Source organism: Takifugu rubripes, chromosome 21 (genome assembly GCF_901000725.2).
Source record: "Takifugu rubripes chromosome 21, fTakRub1.2, whole genome shotgun sequence".
In the NCBI taxonomy this organism is placed as follows: domain Eukaryota; kingdom Metazoa; phylum Chordata; class Actinopteri; order Tetraodontiformes; family Tetraodontidae; genus Takifugu; species Takifugu rubripes.
Window position 1 is genome coordinate 3,721,613 of NC_042305.1, and position 24,252 is coordinate 3,745,864.

General features: G+C 46.8%; 1 protein-coding gene and 1 long non-coding RNA gene across 2 annotated transcripts in view; one reads left to right on the forward strand and one right to left on the reverse strand.

Moving 5' to 3' along the window:
• The first annotated feature begins 240 nt into the window (after positions 1–240).
• LOC115247654 (uncharacterized) lies at positions 241–24,089 on the forward strand. The gene is made up of 5 exons (XR_003886732.1): positions 241–550; positions 5,326–5,399; positions 11,973–12,151; positions 20,584–20,795; positions 23,981–24,089. It is a non-coding gene; the product is annotated as an uncharacterized lncRNA (long non-coding RNA).
• The window catches only part of hmcn2 (hemicentin 2), a 46,028-nt gene continuing 28,501 nt past the window's right edge, over positions 6,726–24,252 (reverse strand). The window contains exons 36-81 of the mRNA XM_029830120.1: positions 23,999–24,186; positions 23,805–23,901; positions 23,522–23,683; positions 23,302–23,415; positions 22,920–23,116; positions 21,802–21,883; positions 21,573–21,704; positions 21,329–21,472; positions 21,078–21,237; positions 20,853–20,977; positions 20,591–20,774; positions 20,260–20,357; positions 19,893–20,171; positions 19,615–19,805; positions 19,290–19,371; positions 18,533–18,669; positions 18,301–18,442; positions 17,902–18,043; positions 17,688–17,815; positions 17,281–17,437; positions 16,853–16,974; positions 16,600–16,764; positions 16,244–16,351; positions 16,030–16,164; positions 15,648–15,782; positions 15,167–15,436; positions 14,894–15,084; positions 14,600–14,813; positions 14,394–14,528; positions 14,126–14,316; positions 13,275–13,356; positions 12,978–13,148; positions 12,470–12,622; positions 11,994–12,131; positions 11,529–11,650; positions 11,182–11,422; positions 11,043–11,099; positions 10,825–10,944; positions 10,599–10,733; positions 9,955–10,074; positions 9,754–9,879; positions 9,408–9,536; positions 8,968–9,261; positions 8,753–8,872; positions 8,546–8,672; positions 6,726–8,154 (exon numbers count right to left, since the gene is read on the reverse strand). Of these exons, the coding sequence (XP_029685980.1) occupies positions 7,776–8,154; positions 8,546–8,672; positions 8,753–8,872; positions 8,968–9,261; positions 9,408–9,536; positions 9,754–9,879; positions 9,955–10,074; positions 10,599–10,733; positions 10,825–10,944; positions 11,043–11,099; positions 11,182–11,422; positions 11,529–11,650; positions 11,994–12,131; positions 12,470–12,622; positions 12,978–13,148; positions 13,275–13,356; positions 14,126–14,316; positions 14,394–14,528; positions 14,600–14,813; positions 14,894–15,084; positions 15,167–15,436; positions 15,648–15,782; positions 16,030–16,164; positions 16,244–16,351; positions 16,600–16,764; positions 16,853–16,974; positions 17,281–17,437; positions 17,688–17,815; positions 17,902–18,043; positions 18,301–18,442; positions 18,533–18,669; positions 19,290–19,371; positions 19,615–19,805; positions 19,893–20,171; positions 20,260–20,357; positions 20,591–20,774; positions 20,853–20,977; positions 21,078–21,237; positions 21,329–21,472; positions 21,573–21,704; positions 21,802–21,883; positions 22,920–23,116; positions 23,302–23,415; positions 23,522–23,683; positions 23,805–23,901; positions 23,999–24,186 (7,121 nt within the window). The 3' untranslated portion in view covers positions 6,726–7,775. The remainder of the gene's footprint in view (positions 8,155–8,545; positions 8,673–8,752; positions 8,873–8,967; positions 9,262–9,407; positions 9,537–9,753; positions 9,880–9,954; positions 10,075–10,598; positions 10,734–10,824; positions 10,945–11,042; positions 11,100–11,181; positions 11,423–11,528; positions 11,651–11,993; positions 12,132–12,469; positions 12,623–12,977; positions 13,149–13,274; positions 13,357–14,125; positions 14,317–14,393; positions 14,529–14,599; positions 14,814–14,893; positions 15,085–15,166; positions 15,437–15,647; positions 15,783–16,029; positions 16,165–16,243; positions 16,352–16,599; positions 16,765–16,852; positions 16,975–17,280; positions 17,438–17,687; positions 17,816–17,901; positions 18,044–18,300; positions 18,443–18,532; positions 18,670–19,289; positions 19,372–19,614; positions 19,806–19,892; positions 20,172–20,259; positions 20,358–20,590; positions 20,775–20,852; positions 20,978–21,077; positions 21,238–21,328; positions 21,473–21,572; positions 21,705–21,801; positions 21,884–22,919; positions 23,117–23,301; positions 23,416–23,521; positions 23,684–23,804; positions 23,902–23,998; positions 24,187–24,252) is intronic.

Below are 24,252 nucleotides of genomic sequence, written 5' to 3' on the forward strand. Positions count from 1 at the left end.
AGAAGTTCAGGAAGGAATCACTGGGTAAGGTGTTGATTAGATCCCAGTACCACAACACCTCCATTCAGACACACAAGCTACTCAAAAGAAGAGTTGTTGGTGTTGATGCTCGTACGGACAAATTGGACTTTTCAAGGACAAACTACTATTTAAAAAACAAAGCTTACTGTATAGAGGCAGCAGTTTCCAGCGTAGCCTGGCAGCCTGTGGTCTTTGACGCGCTGGTATTTTTGTAGATAGCCTGAGGTGTCATAGCTTTGGCGTGAGAAAGCACTTCCAGTTACACAGCATGTGTTGCATTTGCAAGTAATCACCGGCGCAGCATTGACAATTACCTGTCCGAGGTGGGCAGTAAATCTCAGTAGAGGGATTACTGAACAACTGGGCTGCTAGAAAATGGAGGCTTTGGGAGCCTCATTAATGGGGCAGACACAAACTATCCTAAGGGCACAACAAACACGTTTCCTCTGTCGAATGTTAATCATGGTGCTGGACATGAGAAGAGCTGCTGTTCAGGCTGTAACGACAGGCTCTGACCGGGAATAATGAGGTAAATGAGTCTTTTTCCGAAGTGAAAAACTTTTCCTGAACAAGAATATTTGTCATTATTTTAAATGATCCTCATTAAACAGTCGATGTCTGCAGGAGCAGTTGATCTTTTCATATATATGTTTCTCTATATTGAGTAGTAAAAGCTGCATTCTGCTTGCAAAGTGAGGACATTTTGGCTGATCCTCACAACTTTAAAGCCTGTTTAAGGCTCAAAACATGGTCTTAAGGTTGAGTTTAGCATTGGGTTTACTTAGGGGTTGGGGTTAGTCGTGATGGTTAAGGTATGGGACTGGGGAACGCATTATGTATAGGAAAGTCCTGACAATGATAGAATGACAAGGCGGTGTGTGTGGTTGTGTATGTGCGTTTGGGGTGTCGAGGTCCAAACTGATATTAGGTAACTACTCAACATTCTTTCCACAGTGGTGCAACCTTTACTGCTGAACATTTGAACCTGTTGGTTTGTGCCACCCCCCCCTTCCCCCTCCATTTTGGTTTGTTACATTTATGTCTACATGTGTAGCGTTTTTTGTGATTTCTATTTATTTGCTCGTGAATCATTCATCCCAAACGGTCGGCTCTTTGTCCTGAGCTAACCTCCAGCTGGTCAGGCTGCAGTAATGACTGTACCTCAACCCTTGACTGGACCCTGAAACCTCTTATATAACAGTCATTATTGATTGGAGTCTGGAAAGTCATTTTTCAGAGAGGAAAATGCACGAGCGAGTATAAGGAACAAGAAAACTCTGGCCTCTGTCACTCCATAATGACTGGAATGAGAGGAAAGATTATATAACCCAAGCAGCAAACCCAAAACAGTAGCGTTGAGGCTCTTCGGGAAATTTAACACTCACTTTATTTTGTCTAGCGCTGGGGCTCTTTTAAAATCTTCCGTTCCTTCACGCAAAATATCATACACGTCGCTTTTTCCTGCCATCTGTAGTCCAGGAGGGTGTTGGTAGGAAGTCACCCTTGGCTTATGAAATGAGAGGTGGGATGGATGGAACTACTGCGGTGAGCCTCGTGGGTGATGAAGTCAGCATCTGCCGCGCATTAAACGTCAAACAGACGCCTGCACTCACACAGCAGCCCCGTCCGGGCCAACATGTTTAGAACACATGACCCTTTCAGCCAGGACGGCTTGCCTTCCGCTCTTCCTGTACCCGGCACGGGGAAAAGCCCACTTTGTGAGGGCCTGGCAGGACACTCACCGACAGTCCCTGCTGCAGAGCCTGCAGACAGACGTTTGAGGCTTTTAAAGAGATAAACATCGGTCCAAACAACTGATGTTTTTGGCTGACGGTTCCCTTCTGTCTGCAGGAAATGGAGTGATGTCGAGGAGCCCACAACACTGTACGCTTGCTTTCTTTTTGCTTTCTTTTTTTCACCAGCCCGCTGAGAGAAATACTGGCCCTGAGGTCTGTGTTTCACTTTATTCATTATCCCGATGATCTCACGCACGGCTACGCCAATATCGGCTTCAAACAACGATGATGCACTTCTGCTGTTAAACAACATCAGCCTCTCCACACACACACACACACACACACACACACACACACACACGCACACATACACAAAGTATAGAATGACATATCAGAAAACATAGGAAATTCTCTCCTAAGGCATTAGGATGTCACTCACAAAGATGACTTAATAATTCATAAAATTAGAATAGAATAATTCACTAACCCCTTGCTGCTTGAATTTATTTTCAATTATGAAGGTAAAAAAAAGTCATTTTGATTTTGCCTTCAATAAGATGCAAAATAAATTAGACACTGGTCATTTAATTATAGCATAAACAACCTGAAATATATGAAATATAGATGTAACTGATAGTCCAGTGGCAGGTATGTGTATTAGGTTATAGGGGGGTTATTTATCTAGTTTTAAACTGGATAAAAACATTGTTCTTTTAAAAGCACGGGTGAACATTTGAAGCGTCTGGGCCCAACTGAATGTAGCCCACTCCCCGACCACTAGTTGGCGACCAAGGCCTTCCCATTTGATCTTTGGCGTGTGTGTAATATGCATCAACGGGTGTCAGAGGGGCGTCAGAGATCAAAATGGTTTGGCATCAGTTGAGGACGCCGACGCTCGGAGGAATTACGGTTTACTACCGTAAACATAGCGTGATCGTATCTTTCTCTAAGAGACAAAGACTCCTCCCAACCAACGTTCTCCCTCATTAACACTGCTTTGTGCCACTCTCTTCTTTCTACATCGACCCACTTTCAGTTTTTACTGTATACTGGAACGTTGCTATGGCAACCAGGTAAATATTGCCCCTGCATCCTTCTCTTGCGCAACGCCTCGACAGGACACAGCGTAATATTGTGCATAATAGCTGCTGACTGGCATGATTCTTGGGATTATGACCCACCAAAAATGTGTCCCCGTGCTCAAATCAAGTGTTGACAAAGTGCACAAATACATTCCTCTGCGGTTAAAATTGTCCACATCGTGATGCGCTGTCCCTGCAGCATCCAGTAATTTCCATTACAGCTGCATTGTAGAAATTATGTAACACCGTGTGCACAGAGCAGAACGAGCCTTATCTGCTGCAAAGAAGAAGAGTTTCCGTACACTGGGTGTAGCAAACCTCACAAATTAATATTAAATTTGCTCATTCCAGAGTGACATCTGGTTTTCCACATCACTTTTAGTGTTGGTCTCACCGACCACATCACAGTATTACTCAGTCTCCCCACACTCACAGACAGAATTATGAAAGTCTGACGCTGCGAATTTGCTCATTTCTGGTTTGGCATCCTCTTAAAAAGTCGATTGTGCGGCTCGTCTTCACAGACGGTCAGTGTGCTTTATTAGGAAAATAGCAAACTTTAAAAAGAACCTTTTGGAAGCAGGAAAACCACTTGAATTGAGGTTTCTCACGGGAATATAACCTCACTGATTAGCTCAACCAACCACTTTATATATACATATTAAATCCAGTGTTAATTGAGGTTTTTTGAGTTGTTTTTCACATCAGTGATTTAGTTTCCTCCTTTCTGGACTTTTAATCAGGTAAGAGTTTATAAATGTGTTTAAAGAGTTTCCTGATGGGCAGCATTAGTAGCTGCTTTTATTATTAGCTCGGAGCTAAATGGTTAAAAAGAAAAAAAAAAAACATCCTGTCATGAAACTGGTTTCCAGCATTGCTCTGTTGGATGTTGTGTTCAGTAGCACTTCAGGGCACATTAAAAACCCCTTTCAGCAGCAGAATTCATGTACAGTAAGTAGGATTTAGGAATGATGAATGATGATTATCTCACACATTCCACGTGTGCTTATACACAGCACGTACCGTGCATATGCAGGGGAAATGGTATTTGCTCTACATTTCCAGCTGTAAACAGATTTAAACCATATTGTAAATAAGGATGGAGTCACCACCATCTTAAGAAGGAAGCCTGATCTCCTGGATTCGGCTGCTGCCATCTCTCCCCTCGTGATGTCGTTTGAATGTCCCTCACATTTGTCCCCTTTTTTACAAAGCATCATCTCAGTAATTGATTCTTGAATGATTAAATGAAGGCAAATGCTCTCCTCCGTGGAACAGAACAGAAAATCCATCCATTAGAGCACACACACACGCCGTTTAGAGTCAAACGGCACATTTTTGGACAGTGAAACCAGAGTTGCTCCATGCTGCCACCAACTGAAATAAGAAATAAACATTGGCTTTAGAATTCAGAGTATTCCATCCATCCATCCATTCTCTACCGCTTATCCGGGGTCAGGTCGCGGGGGCAGCAGCCTAAGGAGAGAAGCCCAGACTTCCCTCTCCCCAGCTACTTCTTCTAGCTCATCCGGAGGGATCCCCAGGCGTTCCCAGGCCAGTCGAGAGACATAGTCTCTCCAACGTGTCCTGGGTCTTCCCGGGGGTCTCCTACCGGAGGGACATGCCCTGAACACCTCACCAGGGAGGCGTCCAGGGGGCATCCTAACTAGATGCCCAAGCCATCTCATCTGGCTCCTCTCAACGCGGAGGAGCAGCGACTCTACTCCGAGCTCCTCCCGGATGGCAGAGCTTCTCACCCTATCTCTAAGGGAGAGCCCAGCCACCCTACGGAGGAAGCTCATTTCGGCCGCTTGTACCCGTGATCTTGTTCTTTCGGTCATTACCCAAAGCTCATGACCATAGGTGAGGGTAGGAACGAAGATCGACCGGTAAATCGAGAGCTTCACCTTTCGGCTCAGCTCTCTCTTCACCACTACGGACCGGTGCATTACTGCGGACGCCGCACCGCTCCCGTTCTATTCTTCCCTCACTCGTGAACAAGACCCCGAGGTACTTGAACTCCTCCACTTGGGGCAGGATCTCCTCCTTGACCCGGAGAAGGCACTCCACCTTTTTTCGGTTGAGAACCATGGCCTCGGATTTGGAGGTGCTGATTTTCATCCCAGCCACTTCACACGCGGCGGTGAACCGATCCAGTGATAGTTGGAGGTCACGGGCCGATGACGCCAACAGGACCACATCATCCGCAAAAAGCAGAGACCCGATCCTGAGGTCACCAAACCGGATCCCCTCAACACCATGACTGCACCTAGAAATTCTGTCCATAAAAATTATGAACAGAATCGGTGACAAAGGGCAGCCCTGGCGGAGTATCATTTATAAATAGTATTAATAGAAGGCGAGTCAATGCTAACCCTGCAATACCTAAACCTGGAAATAATATAATGCAAATGTTACTTGAGTATTTGAGATCATCCGATTCACTGTCGCTACGCTATCCTCTCTGTTCTGTTTCTTTTCTCAAGAATGTTCCGCTGGAGCATCATCCAGAGAAGGACCGTGATGGGTGAAGCGGGCCAGCGACGGCTACCACAGGCAGGTGAGCTGAGCTCATTAGAGGTGGACCACTGAGACCCTCTTCACATCCTGACCCTGACCCCATTCATTCATTAATATCTTGATTTATAGACAAGGATAAAGCATCTCAGAAGTTGTGAAGCTCTAGAAACCCTAAGGAAGGACTGTCTGGCTGTTTAACACAGCTTCCTTTTATTAAAGGGATTGTTGTAAACATTATATAACCCAATTCATAATCAGAAAAGAGAAAGAAAATAGAGTTGAGTCATTTATTGAGAAAGAGCAACTGACAGGATGAGCTGCAAAACACTTCTTTCCGTTTGGTTCTAGAAAAATAAAGACCATATCTCCGGACTTAAGGCAGTAGGACGGTTACGAAATCCTTTGATTTTGATGATGATGCCAGTCTGCACTAGAAATATTTATTTTTTGGGATTAGGAAATGTTTTCATTTTAAAGTAAATCAAAAGCAGGTTCGATGACTCTTGAGAGCAAACTCATTACATAATGCGCACGCGCACGTGTGCGTGTGTAGCTGTTGACAGTGAGGACAAGCTAAAGTCCCATCGCAGGAACAGCAGATATCCAAACAACCGGAGGGGACGGCAGACTAAACCGTGCTGTCCTTGACCTTTTCTGCCGCTGAGTCAGCAGAACAAACACTCACTCCTGCATTCAAACAAACCTTAATGGAACATCCCATATGACCCGGAACGCACGCACCAGGAGTCAGGAGCAACATGGCTGCACCGTCCACGAGCAATCTCTTCCACGGAACCTTCAGCCGCTCTCGATAGGCTGTAATAACATTTTCATTACATAATAACATGTTAGTGCTCAGTTAAGCACAAGGTCATTGTTACTTGAACCTCTGAGTCATTCTGACCAGAATTTAACAGAAACTGTTTGAAATTTCAGCCAATCAAAATCATCATCCATCATCAGAGTTGAACTAAACACGTCCGGGGAGTTTATTTTAAGTGATTTAGATTAATCTCTCTGGAAACTGTGCCTGCTTAGGACTGCTGGCGTGGTGTGACATGAGCGATACATCCAATATTTATTTGGAGGAATAATTAATTGAAGAATGTTTACAGCAAAGATTCAAAGGTTCCGTAAACCCCATCTGCCCTGTAATCCTCTTGGACTGAAACACTGGATGAGCAAGGTAAAGAAAATAAAACATTGAGGATGATCCATATTTCCGTTAAGGGACAGGTCACAGAGAGAGCACCTGAACTGGCGCTTCTGTGCTGTTTCTGCTGCAAACTTCGCCAAATTGGTCATAAATCTTGTGTCGGTGACAAAGTGGAGTCTGTTAGCATGACATAAACATTGACTGAGATGATGGAAATAACAGACATTTTTATTTCAACAAATAACTCAAACTCATTCACAGCAACAGGTAAATATTTGTGTAAACTGACGACATGTGTGTGTGCGTGCGTGCGTGCGTGTGGAGGGGGCTCTTTCTGCTGTCAGACAACAACCTGTAAATGAAAAGACTGTTTGGAGTTGTAATTTAGTAATGGAGACACTTGCTGAAGTGGGATTCTAAATAAAATAGCACCGTGGATGCGCTGGTTTCGCTGGTTTTCAGGACGCAGCAGCAACAGGAGGCATAAGAGGAGCCACTCACGCTCCAGGCACAGTCAGCCAGTTCACCTCGCTCAGCCATCCATCAGAAAACATCTGGAGAAGAGCTGCAGCACGGGCGGGAGTCCAGACGCATTAGTGTGGCCCAGGCTGCCGTGTCCACATGGCTGAAGCGCCGAAAGAACGGAGGACGCGTCCAATGTTTGGGCTCCATAGGAAACGTCCACATTTCAGGCTGCTTCCAGCTGAAGTGTTTGGCAGCATTCTCATAAATCCCAGAAGAATCCCAGCGCTTCTTTTAAATCCCTCTCCAATGCAAGACACGAAGCAGAGAGGGCAGGTGCCCGTATATCGCATGACTTAATGGCGGTGGTGGTTACAACGCCGCTCCCTGAAACTGAGTAGGCGGGCTGACACTGGCTTTCCGTTGTTGGCTGAAGTCTTCCTTTATTAAATTATTTACTGAGAATAACCTTTGAAACTAACATAAAGAATAAAAAACATCAAATCTTCAGGGGCAGTTCAGAAAGACACTAAATGGCACCAGTGCTTTGTTACGTGTTCCTGGTTTTCAAATGTAAATCTAAGGGTGACCTGTGGCTCAGTGTCCAATCAGAGGTCTCAGTCTCGCAGAACTGTCACTTTTCACTTGCAGGACATTCGTTTCTGGGTGATTTTTGACACAGCTGGGGTTTCCCGTCTTCAGGAAATCCACCTCCTGACCATGTGCACCTTCTGGAGTGTGTCTGAGACCCAGTCTTACCTGGGAAATCCACAGTCAGCGTTAAAGCAGAGCAGCGGCTCAGTAAGGGTACGCTGAGATGGAGATATAGATGATAAAGATGCTCTGGTATGTAATGCGGCCCTGCTGTGAGAGGGTGGTGGCCTGCACCTTGAGGCGCACAAGGCCCGGTCTGTCCAGAGCCTGCAGGGTGAGGATGATCCCCCTGCCCGCCTCGTCTCTGATGCCAAACACCCGGCCCAGCATGCCCGACTCGGATTCCTGCTCAAGTATGGTGAAAGACGTCCGCTCCTGCAGAACGCCCGATTCGGAGAACGCCGACAGTCGAACCACGTTGTGATGGGCCGGAATGCCGGAGGGGAGGGTGAGCAGCTTATACTGCAGGAGCAGAGGGGAGCCCCCAGCGGGACAGTCCCGGTAGCAGGCGCGGTAACACGTCCTTGTAATGAGACAGTTCACATGTTAGGGAGCAAAATGCTGAGATTTCAAATCTGGAAACATAAATTTTCCATTTTCAAACTCTCGGCTTGAATATCATCTTGTTTTTTTTCCTTCCACTCTGACTGAAGATCGTGGAGAAAAAAAAGAACATCTGCTTGGCTGCTTTGCTTCTTTTTGACAATTTATAGCTTAATCTATCTGATTTATCAGCTCTGATAATAATCAACTGAAAGGATTGTGTTGCACTTTTGTGTGATCCACTTAGTTGATATTTTGTTGAATGTGATATTATAGAAGATCAAAAAGTTAAAAGAGATAATTAATATAACTTTACTCATCCATTTTTTGGTTCATTTACATAACCTGCTATTAATTCGCTGAATACCTACCCTGGACTTCCTCCCCGCTGGTATGAAGCAGGACAGGGTGTATCCATGCACTGGTATCCGCCTCTGGTGTTAAAGCACATCTGATTGTGTCCACATTGGACGCCCTGCTGGACGCATTCATCGATGTCTGCGAGGAGCAGAGAAACAGGTGGTCACGTGTACAATGTTACGACTGGTTGGGAAGGTAATCTCTAACCAATGCCGCACCTTTGCAGTTTTTGCCATTTGATAAGAGCTGGTAACCAGGGGGACACAGACAGTGGAAGCTGCCCACTGTGTTCCGGCACTCGTGCTGGCAGGGCCTCCTGAGCTGACACTCATCTACGTCTGCACGGAGAACAACGTCAAGCGCGGAGCTGTGCTTTTTTTTAAATTGTCATTAGCAAACAAGAGGAAGTGTCCGACATGGCGTGCAACCCTACCGACACATGCGCCGTCTCTGCTGGTGTAGCCTATCGGGCAGCTCTGTCTGGTGATGCGAGATGCTCCCTGAGAGCGGGACAGGATCGGTCTTCCCAGAGAGGACACCAGCTGAGGGCGGAGCCGCGCCCTGACTCTGGTGCCATTGCTGAAGGTCTGCCCTCGCTCCAGGCCCGCACAGGAGCGTCCGTCTCCGAGCAGCACCGTCCCAGGAGGACACAGGCACCTGAAGCTGCCGGGGACGTTACGGCACTGGTGGGCGCAGGGGTTTGGGGTCTGCTGACATTCATCAATGTCTGTGAGACAGAACCACATATCGTCACATGATGACCATTGAAAGATGGAGGACATGAGTTTCTAGTCGTGGCTAAGTCTTGTTTATGAATGTTTGTGCATTTATTCATCAATACTCATAGAATGACGGAGCGATACGGTGCCGTACCCAGACAGGGGAAGCCGATTCCCTGCGATCTGTAACCTCTGGGACAAACGCAGCCGTAGCCGCCGACTGTGTTCTGACAGATCTGAGTGTAGCGGCACATGTGACTTCCGTCGTGGCACTCATCGATATCTGACAAACATGGAATCCAAGTCTATTAATCAGGCAACAGTTCGGGCAGCAAACCATCGGAGCGCCCCAGTAAAATGATTTTGAGATCGTTCATCACTGAGGATTTTATTTCACTTTAATATAGTAGCACAGCTTAAGTACTTCAGTAAGTATATAAGTGGCCTTTTTTTGGATAAAGTCATTCATTAAAAGCTGGATGCATATTGGAAGCACTCACCCACACAGGCGCCATTCTCTGCTTTGGTCATGCCAGCAGGGCAGCTGTCGAAACACTGGTATCCTCCGTCCGTGTTACGACACTCCTTGTTCGCCGGGCACACGTTTCTCATGCACTCATTAATGTCTAGAAAGTGCAGGACACATCGGGTTACAGGTTGGGAATAATGCCGACTCACTGCTTGAGCTCCGACTGACTGACCGATGCAGCGGTGTCCTGACAGCTGGTATCCAGGGTGACAGATGCAGCGGAATGAGCCCAGGCTGTTGAGACACTGATGGTGACACGGAGAGATAGCAGACTCCAGGCATTCGTCCACATCTGGAAAATGACACAGGCGTCAAGCGAACAGCCACAGGTGCCCGGCTGACTGTTGCACAGTTACAAATCCAGAATTAGCCGCTGAGTGAACCGTGAGTGAGTGGCGCAGGAGTGGCGGTGTGATTGGCCCAGAGCCTTTATTATAGGCCCCATTATGCTTGATAATTAGTTTAAGAGCATGACTGGTCAAGAGAAGAGCATGTCTGGATTGTTTCCTCACCCCATTGTTGATATAAGGGGTGTAAGGGTCTGACTTCAGCCCTGTAGGTAAATAAATCTTCCCTTTGCCCCTCAGCTGGGGACTGAATTAGGAAAGGCATTAACACTACAATAATACACGTGTTTAAATAACCGTGTCGCATAAACAACAGGTGCAAAAACGCAGCCTGACAGAAAAGATTTACATTAAAACACCTCCCCGTGGTGTAATAGCAACAGCGTAGATGAACGCTGACACGTGGATCAGTTTAACCCTAGAATCGTTTCTCAAACTGATGAATTCTATTGTATCCATGGTAACTTGCCTTCGCAGCCGCTCCCTGTGGCACTGGGCTTAAATCCTGTTCCACATTTAGCCTGGCAGCGATATGCCCCCGCTGTGTTGACACACTGCTGGTTGTAGTGGCACATGTGCAGGCCCAGCAAGCACTCGTCGGTATCTACACGACGTAGCGAGAATCAGAAAAATGAGTTTTTACTGCGCGTGTGGTCTGTGAGCACGACCTTGCAGCAGCCGTGTTCCTGTCTGACCTTGGCACGTGGTGCTCTCCGCGGAGATGGTGAAGCCAGAGGGACAGGAGCAGGAGAAGCCTCCCATGATGTTGTTGCAGGAATGAGAGCAGGGAGACTGAAGGGCACACTCATCTTCATCTAATTCAGGACAAAGTGAATCATCATAACGAAGCTGGTGCGCCGATGAGGATTCAAAAGTACACGGGATTATTAAAACAAGAAGGAAAGCAGCATACCAGCGCAGTAGGTTTGGTCCAGAGTGAAACCTTTCGGGCACGACTCTTCATAATCGTCTGCAAACACGCGGGTTCAGTTTAATGCTCCGAGTTTTTAATGTCACACACTTTCTGTGTGTCTGTATGTGCGGTTTCCTACCTGGTGTGTGGAGGCTGCCAGTGATGTGAAACTCCAAGGAGAGAGTAAACATGTTGTAGACACTGTCTAGCTCAGATAGTTGAAGCAGCTGCAGCAGAGGGCCTTGGCGCTCCTCTTGGCCCTCATAAATAATGGTGTGATTGCAGCGCAGCACCATGGGGGTCCCCCCTCTCTGGTGGGTCTGAGACGACCACGAGTACAACTGTCCTTGTCCCGTCTGCAAGTACGACTCATTGAACCCCTGCAAGGCAACACATAAATCTAGTCAGAGGTTCTTTGGGTTTTTCTAAAATAAGGGAGATCTGTTTATATCAGAGATGGGTGTGGAGTGATGGGAGTGAACGCACCTGGAGGCTGACGTGAGATGATGATAGCGAAGGAGGCACAAATCCGTTAATAACGATGTCGAGGAGCAAAACTCCCTCAGAATCCAGACCTCGAGCAACGTGGGTCACGCGGAGGATCTCTCCTGTTGTGGAAACGAGAGATGAGAATCGAGAGAACGCTGGAAGAGTCTGTGTGGGCGAATGGCGCCCCCTGTCGACTCAACTATGAACTACATCCCGTTTACAAAGGGAGGCGCTGACTTTGTTTAGCGTCTTTGAATATCAATGACAAATCCAAATGTCTTGTAATGTACAGCGTTGATAGAAAAAGATTCACAGTTGTGAATCTGAAGACATAGTTAAGATTAATTAGTTTATTCTTAAAACTATGCACTTGTTGTTGCATGTGCACCAAATCAACATACTGTACTCCGAAGGAAGTATAACGACTTATTTGTTCAACAGTGCGTCCGCATCCACTCTCACCTGTGTCAAACTCCAGCTGGGATTCCTGTCTGAAGTGGCCGTGAGTGAAGGAGTAACCATTTTTGGCTGCTCCCCTCTGCAGCACAGTGGTCCAGTAGATGGGAGCAAAAACAGACACCAGCACCCTCATCAGGGGGCCTGCAAGGAAACAGAACCAGGTACATTGATCTCTTTCAGAACCACAGAACAGTTATGAGTTATGAGACCACATGCCAAAGAAATGAGCTCTGCTGTTGCTGAAATAAAACAGTCAGAGCTCCGTGACAACTGAGGTCACGTCTATCACCAGGTTAGTGAGGTAACCTGCTTCTGATCATTCTGAAGCTTCTTCTAAGCTGTTCTTGTGTAACGAGTGAAGAGAAAACCTGTGCCCGAACAAGCACAGGAATTAGGGAGGGGTTTCCTGTGCAGACGTCTAGTCTACGCTGTGCAGCTAGAATAGGTGGACCTGGGGGATGTGGTGAAGCCTCACTCACCAACACTCGGCGGGATGTTGTCCAGGCGAGCCTGCAGCGTGTTGCTCCCCTCCTCCTCGCTGTCTGTGATGTTAGCCTCAAGTGAAGAAATGCCAAACTCCCTCTCATTCACCATCCCGATCAGGCTGCCTCTGGTTTTACGTGGAGTCTCTCCTGTCGGAGACAAAAATATATAAATCATTACATCAATTTATACACATGCATACAAATATTGGTGGAATCACCTGACTGTTCTGAGGGATTGTTAGCTTGGTTGCTTGATTGACCAATTGAGTGATTAACTTATATGGGAAAACTTCTCACACTTAACTCAAGATGGCTCTCTCCTCTTGCAAGAGAGAGCTGAATTGATATCTTTTTTTTTTTTGGACATGTTTCTAAATTCAGTCTGTATTAATCATGACGAAGCAAGGGAATTAAAGGAATTAAAACAAACTTAACCTAAAACAAGAAAATAGATCAACATGTAATGCAGACAGGCAGGCAGACAACCACTGTTGTGTTTTACCTGGACAGAGTCCAACGTGACATTTCCTCGAGTCGATACTGGGGCCGTTGCAGGATCGGCCGCCGTTGGCTGGTTTTGGGTTGTTGCACACTCTGATTCTTTCCTGGAAGCCTTGTCCACAGGTGCTACTACACGGACCCCATTCCTCCCAGTTAGAGTAGCCTCCGTTGACTGGCGAAGACAGCAACAGTTTTAGTGGATAGTGGAGCAAAGCACAATAACCCCTTCCTGGGGGGTCTGTGTATAATTCAATAAAGACATTTTTTTAAGTGTGTGATAGTTTCTCATGTTCCATACTCTGAACTTTGAGAGCGATGGTCCTCTCTGCTGTTCCAGCCTCATTCTCAGCCAAACACTGGTACTCTCCTTCATCTGCAGCCTGGAAATCCAACATTTCCAGAAAATGTCCATTTGAACTGGCACTTTGAGCAACGGCTTCATTCTAACAGGCAAAAGAGCTTCAGGACAAAACCGTCCCGCACCCCAGACCTCTTAGACCTTAAAGTAAAACTTACAAATTATTAAAAATTAAGTCTTTTCCACCAGACAGTCGGGACAATAATATAATATATAATATTGATCCAGAAAGGAAAATCTGGCATTAAAGCGCTGTGGGGTATGGACGGTCATCCGTCTGGGAGAAAGTTTTAACTGCAGGCTGTGCTATTACAGCAGCAGTTAGAGGCCTAACAAGGTTAACGGCTGGAGAAAAAAGGCCAGACTCTGGGAACATCTAACACCGTTCACGATGCTCCTCGTTTGCTAATCCTGTTAGCCTTTCTGACTGGCCTGAATCTGATTTAGGGGAGACGCTGCAGGACAGTTTTACAGTATTTTGCCAGCTGGGGGCGCTGCAGAAGAAGCCGAGAGCTGATCAGTGGAGTTTCAAAACACACGTTTAAGCAAGAAAGTAGTGGCTTCAAAGGTTCACAGTGAATCAGACGAGGGCCTTTACGGGGACGCCTGGCTGTTATCTGTTAATCTAATTTAAACTAATAAAGCCAGGAGGGAATAAAGCACAACATGGTTGTTCTCAAGGACATTCCACGGAATGGGTCAATAACACCAATATTAACAATGATCTATATACAATATCCAGAAATACCCCAACATAATGACAATCAAAGTTTTTTAGAACGTGTATTTACATTGACGCTGTAAATGACCAAAGAACCGTTCAGAAGAGCTTGTATGCGATGAGAGCGCAGCAGGGCGTTTCCATCCCGGAGCCACTGTAGGACTGGGCTGGGGTCTCCGTGGATGGGACAGTCCAGTATGGTGGAGCTGCCTTGGATGACAGTCTGAGACATGTGAGCGTCGCCCTTCAACACCGGCGGCTCTGCGAAGACAACCCTCATTTATATGATCGCAACACCTGGAGAAACGCCCCAGAACAAGCCCGGTTGTCACGGTTACCTCTGACACGGACGAAGGACAGTGTCCGGACGGAACCCACTCTGTTCTCGGCGACGCACACGTACGTCCCGGCGTCGCTCGTCGTCACGTTTTCAATGATCAGTGAGCTCCTGCCAGCCTCATCTACAGCGGCACCTGGAACCAGCGAGATGTTACAACACCGAGATTGAGTGTATGATACCGCAGAAGAACATCTGGCTGAGCACCTTGGCGAGGACTGTTGTTGACGGTCCAGGAAATGACAGGTGACGGTGTTCCCTGAGCGTGGCAGGATAAAGCCAGACTCTGACCTTTGTTCAAGGTCACATCTCCTGGCAGCTCTTTAAAGGCGGGCCTCATGTTGATGGACAGGCGTCTGTCTTGTCTGGCAGATCCTGCAGCATTGGTCGCCACGCAGGTAAAGAGTCCAGCATCTGCGGGCTGGGTGAAGAAACCAGAACTGATTCAAAGGATTCTGGTGCGCCTCAGAGCCTCAGAGCGGCGAGAATGAGCAGACAGACCTCAGCCCTCTCGATGATCAGCTCTCCTGATCGCAGGACCGTGTATTTGCCTGGAATGTTGGGCACTGGGGATCCGTTCTTCTCCCATGATATTTTGGGGTCTGGTGAGCCCTGAGCAGCGCAGGACAGCAGAGCCTGAAAGCCCTGAATGACGGACAGCTCTGTCTGCGCTGGAGAAATCAGGGGCGGGACTGAAAGGAACCAGAAATTTCATTTAAAATTGGGATTCAATACAACAAAAGTCTGCTTTTAAGGCCTCTCATTGTAGCTCACCCTGAATCACCAGCCGCATGTCATGGCTGGCTCTGCCAGCAAGGTTTTTGGCAGCACACGTGTACAAGCCCGCATCACTCCTCTGGGTGGACGTGATCGCCAAGGTTCCGTTGGCAAAAATCCGAATATGAGCACCTTCAACCACAGGCCTCCTCTCTTTAAGCCAAGCGACGTCTGGCTGCGGCTGCCCATCAGCCACACACTCCAGGCTGGCGGGTTGTCCAAGCACCGAGGTGTACTCTATACGGGGGACGCTCAGCACAGGGGGAACTAACATGGAAAACAAAGGGGAAAAAGGTAAAAACTCTTTATTGACTTTATTAGACACTGTACAGAGGGCTCTACATCCAAAAGCAACATAGAAGAGAACACAGACATGCAGGAGCTGTATAGTATCTGTATTTTTGTCTCTATATATATAAAACTGTGAGACACTTTCAAAGCGAGCACCGTTTCCTGTAAGACCGGAGGGTCACATTACCGTGAAGCACCAGTTTGGTCTGGCCCACAGCAGCTCCAGCTTCATTCTTGGCCAGGCACTGGTACGTTCCGGCATCACCCAGCGTAACGCGGGAAAACTTCAGAGCTCCGTTTGATAGCAGGGACAGTCTGTGACCTGAATCAAATCACAAAACACCAGTCGGACATTCAGAGTTACAATGAACTGTCTGAGCAACTGGGATGATGATGATGATGAGGATGATGATGCTGATGATGATGATGACGATGATGATGAAGAGAAGGAGGAGGAGGAGGAGGAGGAGGAGGAGGAGGAGGATGAAACTGTTGCTGGGTAAATTTAACAGAGCAGACATCTTCTGTCCTAATGTGAACGTCACCAATAAGGATCAAAGTGTCATTACCGGTTGCTATGGGAACGCCCTCTCTTTGCCAGCTGATGGATGGCCTGGGGAAGCCTTGAGCCTCACATGGGAGAACCGTCCCATGATGCAACACCACTTGTACTTCCTCCGCCATTGGCCTGATTTCTGGAGATTCTGGAGATAAGAAAATAAAGTGTTATGTGGCTACATGTTGTACGCCATCTTTTGGACCGCGTTTCTTGAGAGGTTGTACCTTGCACAGAGAGAGAGACATGCTTGTGAGCCACTCCTGCTGAGTTCCGGGCCGAGCACGTGTACCTTCCCGCATGGCTGGGCAGAACGGACGTTATCTCCAACAATCCTACGTTAAAAAAGGGGAACTGAAATCAAAATAGAACCTGACTGTAGCCCAAATTGAGAGTCTCCTGTTACATTATTAGCTCAGAGTTTAACTGCAGTCTCCAAAAATCCATCACTGGATGTTCAATCATTCTGGTAGCCAATTATCTGTTTTATATCTTAACTGGAATGACTGGTCCAGTCCTACTGGCCCTGTGTCTGATATATAGCTATTTATGTTATTTCTCTTGCTTATTCCATCGAACCCACCAGTGGGGAGGACACGATAAGTGCCACCTCTGGAGCTAAGTTTGGCTCCACCCTTGGTCCAGAACACCGTGGGTTGTGGACGTCCATGCACGTGACAAGGCAACACCGCGGGAGCCAGTTTTACCGCCGTTACTGCTGTGACGTCATCTTCAATGGATGGCGGGACTGAACAAAACATAAAGACGCAAACATCACTTTGCCCATCTGAAACGAGACTCCGCTGCCTGTTGGTGGCGCAGAACTTTAAACCCACCTTGTAAGATGACTTCGATCACCCTGCGCTCCTCCCCCGCCTCATTGACAGCGGTGCATTCAAAGTAACCTTCATCCTCATTGCTCGGGGACAGAAGAACCAGCGACCCAGAGGACAGTAATCTGCATGGATTAGCACTTTTAGATCAGCTTTTATTTATTTTTTATACATACCCAGTGCTGATGAAGTGTTGGACCAAAGCTGTTGTTAATTTCTACACACACATCATTGATCATGTTCACTGTTTTCCAATGTACAGTAAGTGCGGTAAGAGCTATATGACTTCAACGGTATGTTTGTATGTCGGTGAATGCTCTCAGTCATCCAGATCAGAAAATAGGTCAAGCAGAGGGAAGTCCAGTTGGCCTATTTCATGTATGAGTGTGTTTGTAGTTACAATACTGTTATATTGAAAGTTTCGTCAGTACCGAAATGCTCCAGACAGTTGGCTGACATCGAGTGGCGTTCCATTTCTCTTCCAGGATACTTTGGGTGAGGGTATGCCGGTAGTCTCACAGCTCAGCACGGCTCTGATCCCTGAGGTTACTGTCACATTGAACGGTCCCGGACTGATGGAAGGACCCACTGATAGGACCCCAAACACATCCAGGCATTAAAAAATGATAAAAAATAAAATCACACTTTTTTGGCTTCTATCTCCTTAAAATGTACAGTTACCCAAATTGACCACTAGGTGGACAGTAGTTCTTGTCTTGCCTAAACCTGCCTACATTGTCCCCTTTACACAAGTCAGAATGGTTTGGTCCAGATCTCTACAGTGGAAGTGTGAACTACAGTTCAGCTGCCTGAGCTGAGGAACATTTGTGATAATCACCAAACACCCGCAGCTCCACTCCCCGGTGGTCCGATCCAGCCTGGTTCGAGACAGTACAGTAGTAGCGCCCAGCATCACTGAGCTGAACACCATGGATACGCAGGGACCCCTCTGACAACAGAGTGTACCTGAGGTGAAAACAATGAACGGGTGAATAAAGGGAGAGTCGCGATGTGTCTGTGTGTGTGTGTGTGTGTGGGGGGGGTGATCTTACCTGTTATCTTGAGTTATGGGGAATCCATCTTTTCTCCATGTAACTGTAGCATGAGATTCTTCCTCGACTTCACACGGTAAAAGTGCATCCTGGCCAATGTGTGTGGTCACTTCAGAGCTGCTCTCCCTTATTATAGGCGGCACTGGAGAAACGGTGCCACAAATGTGGTCATGGTTAATGCCTTTCAATGTCATTTTACGACTATCGATCAGAATCATCTCTGCTTTCCTGGGATGGAAAGGACCAATTAACTCTTTTCTCAGTGTCTAATCTGAATTTAGAAGTAGTTAAAAAGCTAAGCACATAGATGCCTTCGGTGATTAAAGACCACAGGAAGCTTTGCTGTCCTCGTCATTTCCTTTATAACATGGAACATATAGACAAGCAGTAGTTACTAACAGAGAATTTCCACGGTGAAAAACAGACTGCTGCTACCAGCCATGTTGGTAACAACGCAGCTGTAGAGGCCGCTGTCCTCGGGTTTGACCTCTTGTATCTCCAGATACTGACCCCCGGCCAGCTGCTGGACTCGGCCACCCAGCTTAAGAAGCATGAGAAAAGACAGCGTCAGCAAGAAGGGATGGGTTTTTCTGTCCAGCCTGTGTTTTCTGTACTTCCTGATTCTCTGTACCTGCACTTTGACCTCATCCTTATACCACTCTATGTCTGGAGCCGGGTCACTGTCGGCCAGACACTCCAAAGTTAGATGTCCATTAACGGGAACCGTGACCGTCCTCACCTCATCAGAGCCGAGGAGCGTCGGTGGAACTGAAACACACGCGAAAGACGTGGATCTAACAGATCGTAGACAGGAAACAGAGATTAAGCAACATAACATAAATACTGCGTGCTCAAAGGGCAGCGGTAATGGGAGTAAATCAAGACCGCATGTAAAAACCACATATTTAACACATAACACATATTTCTGAGCTTTATAATACAGCTGTGTTGCGTATGTGTTAATAATGTGAGAGAGGGTAAAGGAACTTTACTTGAAACTTTGTTTCTGAAGACATAAAAGGTCTCTAAAGCAACAAAAAAGTCGCTACATTTTTATAAAAAATGCAAAAAAAATCCCACCTTGTTATAGCTCTTACATACACGGACACACTTGATGAATAGCACTGGCAATAACATCTTATTTAAAAAAAAATAGTACTGGTAATATAATGTATTTACAGACTCATTTTGCTTTGAAAGAGCACATACTGACAGTAACCCTAAGGATGCTCTAAAAAGAACTAATGAGAAGTGAATTTCTGTTTCTGCTTTCAAGCGCTGGTCTTAAACCTTGCGAGGACTCAGAGCCTCATTGAGCCGGTTCCAAGGGAACCAGAGGAGGTTTCAGGAGGGATGAAATGTTTCGTCACAGTTGAAAAGGAACTCACCTTGGACTCTGATCCAATGGTTTTTTCCATCTTCTCCGGCGAGGCTGCTGGCCAAGCAAGTGTACAGACCGGCATCCTCCACCTTCAAAACACCTTTTTAATCAAACTGAGTGGCTCGCCTTATTAGGATTGTTTCAATTAATATCAGTGATTCAGCAGTCCAAAATCATATATTAGGAGATAAAATAGCTTTTAAAAACACCTGCATTCTCCATAAGTGTTTTTTTTCCTATTAAAAAGATGAACTGGTATTTACACTATTTAACTTTGACAAAAGCGTTTAAGCATATCATTAAGACTGTGGCATTTTTATTACACTTCTTACCTGAACTTTGCTGATCCTGACAAAGTGTCCATCCTCCTGAACAATGTCTCTTCGTTCCAATGGGTGGCCGTCTTTGAGCCAGGTGAGGGTGGGAGGTGGGACCCCGGTTGCAGAGCATTCCAGCTCCAGCGGACTGTTCACAGCGATGAAAAGCTCCTCTGGAGAGCTGGAGCCGGTCATCTTTGGAGGCTCTGGAGAAGAGATCACCAGAACATTTTGGCCCTACTGTTCATTTACTTGAAAAATTGCCTTGTAAATACAGTATGCTGTGTGATTACCAAGCACGGTGAGATTAAAGGTTTTTGTGCTGCTTCCAGCCTGATTACTGGCCACACAGCTGTACAGGCCAGCATCTGAGGGCCCAACATCTGGCAGCTGGAGCCTTGTCTCCTGTCCATCTAACAGCAGGTTACGGTGCAGAGACAGTGGCTGGCCATCCTTTAGCCAAGTGAGGGTGGGAGGAGGAACACCCCGGGCTTCACAGGATAGTGTCACCAAGGAGCCCTGGACTATTGTGACAGGCTCCACTGGTTCAATGTGATCCACACCTGGAGGCACTGAGGATCATACCAACACAATGTGAAGCCAAACTTCTGCATATGGTTTTAGAGAAGAGCAGAAAATGGTGCACTGTCATGCTGGTACCTTGGACCTGAACATCGTAGCTTAGCTCAGCCAGACCAGCTTGACTGCGCGCCATGCATGTGTAAACTCCAGAGTCTGACAGCTGCACAGGAGAAATCCTTTTTCAAAAGGAGGAGGAATAATTAGCATTAGCTAACCAGAGCGCATACTTGCACAACAGTGTTTCAATTCTTAAAGTAAATACTGTTGTTAAACCAAAAGAACTGTTGTCAAATATTAAAATAAAAGGGTGAAAAAACTAATTGTAAAATACAAATACATCAATCTTGCAAAATACAGTAATTCAGGAAATTATATTTAGCCGCTGTACTCGTTTCCTGTCAGAACTGACCTCAGCACGGAGTCAGCAGAGAGGAGACGTGTACGAGAAGAGAGGAGCAGAGGGTGTCCGTTCTTCAGCCAACTGATCTGAGGAGGAGGGCTTCCCACCGCCTGACACTCCAGCGTCACAGCACCGTCCTGGGTCACCTGGACCTCTCTGGGCACTGTGGTCTCACCAGAGATGGATGGAGGAACTGGGACAAAACCAATCAGAAGTAAATGAGCAATAAACAAGATTCACAAAGGATACTTAGCAAAACATTCCTCCCGACCTAAAACAAACAGGGTGTAGATTTTGGTCTGCCGGCCAGCCGGGCTCACAGCTAAACACGTGTACGTCCCGGAATCATCAGGGCTGAGCCTCAGCAGTGTCAGGGTGCTGCCTTCAGGGGTCACACTGCACATGATGAGATCAGACAAAAGCATCTCCAGTAAATGGCTCGACGCCAGACATAGATGTGTAAACACTTAGTAGGAGTTAGGTATGGAATATTTACCCGATATGACGACTGTCTGATCCTTCTACCGTCACACCATCCTTTAACCAGCTCAGGTGCGGTGTGGGGTTTCCAGCTGCTCGGCATTCGAGGGTCATGTCCTCTCCCATGGGTGCACTCACCTCAGAGGGGTGTTCAGAGTCCAGGATTGTAGGTGACACTTTGGAAGACAAAACATACCTCTAAATATCCCTCTTTTTAGTGCTTTAAATCATGTTTAAGGCATAAGCTTAGTTTAAACATCTAAATACCTTGTACTGTGAGTGCGTAGTCTTTTTGGGCTTGTCCCTCACTGTTCTTGGCCACACAGGTGTAAAGCCCACCATGAGCCAGAGCGAGGGGCCCCAGCTCCAGCCTGCTCCCGCGGATGGACCACTGCCACTGCAGGCTGCTCTCTGGGGGGGAAACCTTCAATTTGACTCGCCCTCCAAAATGCAGTGAAGAACTCGCAATCAAAATAAATCAGTAAATCAAATAAATGCTGTCAAAACTGACCAATAGGAGTTCCGTCTTTCAGCCAGGTGATACTCGGCACAGGGAACCCTGAGGCCTGGCATGGCAGGGACACGTGTGAACCAAGGGTGTAGTTTAAGGACTCCCAGAGTGACCCTTCCAGGACTGGTGGAACTGTAGATATGTGTAGATATCAGGGTGTGAAATGCTGAGCATGTCATTGAACAAGAATACATTCTGAGGAGAAATGACAACAGGGCTGCTTTCGTACCATGAACCGTCAGTCTGAATGTCCTGTCTACCTGTCCAGCAACATTGGAGACTTTACAAGTGTAGGTTCCACCATCCGCCACCTGAGAGCCAAAAATAAACTCACCGCATTGACAATTTAATCGAGAGTCAGAAATCTGACAGCATTCCAACAGTCTGAACCATTAAATTTAATCCAATTCAGTTACCCTTCAAGGCCTTCCAGGCAGCACATTCAAGGACACAATTTTTTATTGATATACGGCGCTATTTGTGTGTGCATGAGTGTGTGTGTGCGTGTGTGTGTGTGTGTGCTGGAGATCTTTAAGAGGTCTGTCTTTGTGAATGTCTTTGTCTTTAAGCCAAGGGATCAGAATTATCCCCCAGTTATAGCTGGATGTTTGTAGGGTGACCAGATGTCCCACTCTGTGCAGGATAGTCACGGATTTCCAGACTTTGGGATAGGAAAGAAAATGTCCTGTGGTCATGCAAAGGCAGCATCCATAGTTCAACTGTTCCATTAACTGGACTATTTAAACATATTTACAGATAAAGCAAAGAGTGGGTTCTTTTGCTCCGCTAATAGTGGATCAAAGTGGTATAAATGATTCTGTTTTCATGGGAATAACATCAAAGGCGCCAGTCATACGTTTACATCCAGGGGTCATTTGAAGCTTCAGAACTACCAAATGTGCATGTTTTTGCACTTTGGGAGGGAAAGATACCTGAGGAGAGCATGGAAACTCCACACGGAAAGGCCCAAATTAGATTCGTTTGGTTGTGATGTAAGCTGGAATCGACTCAATAAGGTGATTGTGGCGAGCGCAGCACTGCTACATTACATATGTTACACATGTTTTACTCTATGGCGGTTGCAAGGACTTTCAAGCAGGAGAAAATTCCCCAAAATATTCAAATTTCAAGCTGCGCTTCGTCTATTTTCCTAGATCCTGTCAGAAAGAGGCTAACGCCATTAAATTTCAACCCGTAACTCTTAGAATGAACGTGTGAAAGTGAAATATGTGTTTATTTAGATATTTGGTCTGTTAGTTTTAAAAGACTGGAAGCTTTCCAAAGGCCCTCTAAATACTCGCGCTTTGTTTGGAACCTCAAGTGTGTGACGTCAAAGGTCTTTCTGACCTGAACTCCGACGATCTCCAGCTGGTAGCGATCCATCTCAAAACCATTCCTCGGAGCCAGCTGCAGCCCATTCTTGTACCATGTGACCTCTGGCTCTGGAACACCATGAGTTTCGCATGACAGGGTGACAGAAGAGCCAACTTGTGGCGTGACCAAGTCTGATGCAGCGTCTAGACGGGGCTTCATGGTGGGACGGACTGATGGATTGCACATGCAGAGAGGGCATGATCTTAGCTCGATTCACAATTGATAAGATTTACTGTACGGCCACAGCTGGCTTTTAGCAAATTATTTTCCACGTTTTCCGCCTACAATGTCTGATGATTTAATCATCCTTGCACATAGTTGAATTGTGCAGACGGGACACCGTGCGTCTGCTCACCATAAACACTGAGCAGAATACTCTTTTGGTCTTGGCCTGCCGAGTTGGTAGCCGTGCAAACATATTGCCCGGCATCTTCCAGCCTTGCCCGAGGCAACTGCAGCATCTGGCCACCTTCAATATATATGAAAAAACATAAAACGTAATATCTGCGTTAGTAACTTCACATAAAACCGACGCCGCCAGATGAGATTATTTTAGCTGGTGGCGGAGGTCCGACCTGGCAGAATGTGAACCCCAGTGCCGAAGGCGAGGATCTGTCCGTCTCTGGTCCAGGTAATCTCCGGAGGAGGATATGCTTGGACATCACAGAGCAGTGAAGCCGTGTGGCCCTCAATCACGCTTGTCTCCTCTTCCATGTGGCCGGATATTCTCGGAGGCACTAAAAGAGATCGTTCGCATCAAACACTTGACCGACACGTGTCGAGCCGTCAGATGACGCAGGGAGTTATGACATGTGATAACAACAGAGAGTGTGGAGCTCTCGAGTGGACATTACTTACCTTGAATGGTCAGACTGAAGAGCTTCTCAACCGTGCCCACTTTGTTCTCAGCGACGCATAAATAACCAGCCATATCTGAAACCTGGACACTGAGTAGCTGAAATATGGGATTCGAGTGTTATTCCAAAAAAAATATTCATGACACGCTCAGATTTTTCACTCTGGTTTCTTTCCAGTGGTCAAATTGGACTGACTTGGAGCTGAGTGCCGTCTTTGCTGATCTGGTGCTGCGGGTCGAGCTGCACTGGCTGCCCGTCTCTCAGCCAGGACACAGCCGGAGTGGGTTGTCCTGTCACGTCACAGTGCAGAACCACAGTGCTGTTGACCACCGCTGCTATCTCCTCCATAAACTGCTCTGTTGCTCCCAGTATCACCGGAGGGACTGAGGAGAGTAAACCCACACAAACACTCATGCCGCCGTGTTAAAGCCGACGTCCTGGAGTCCGTG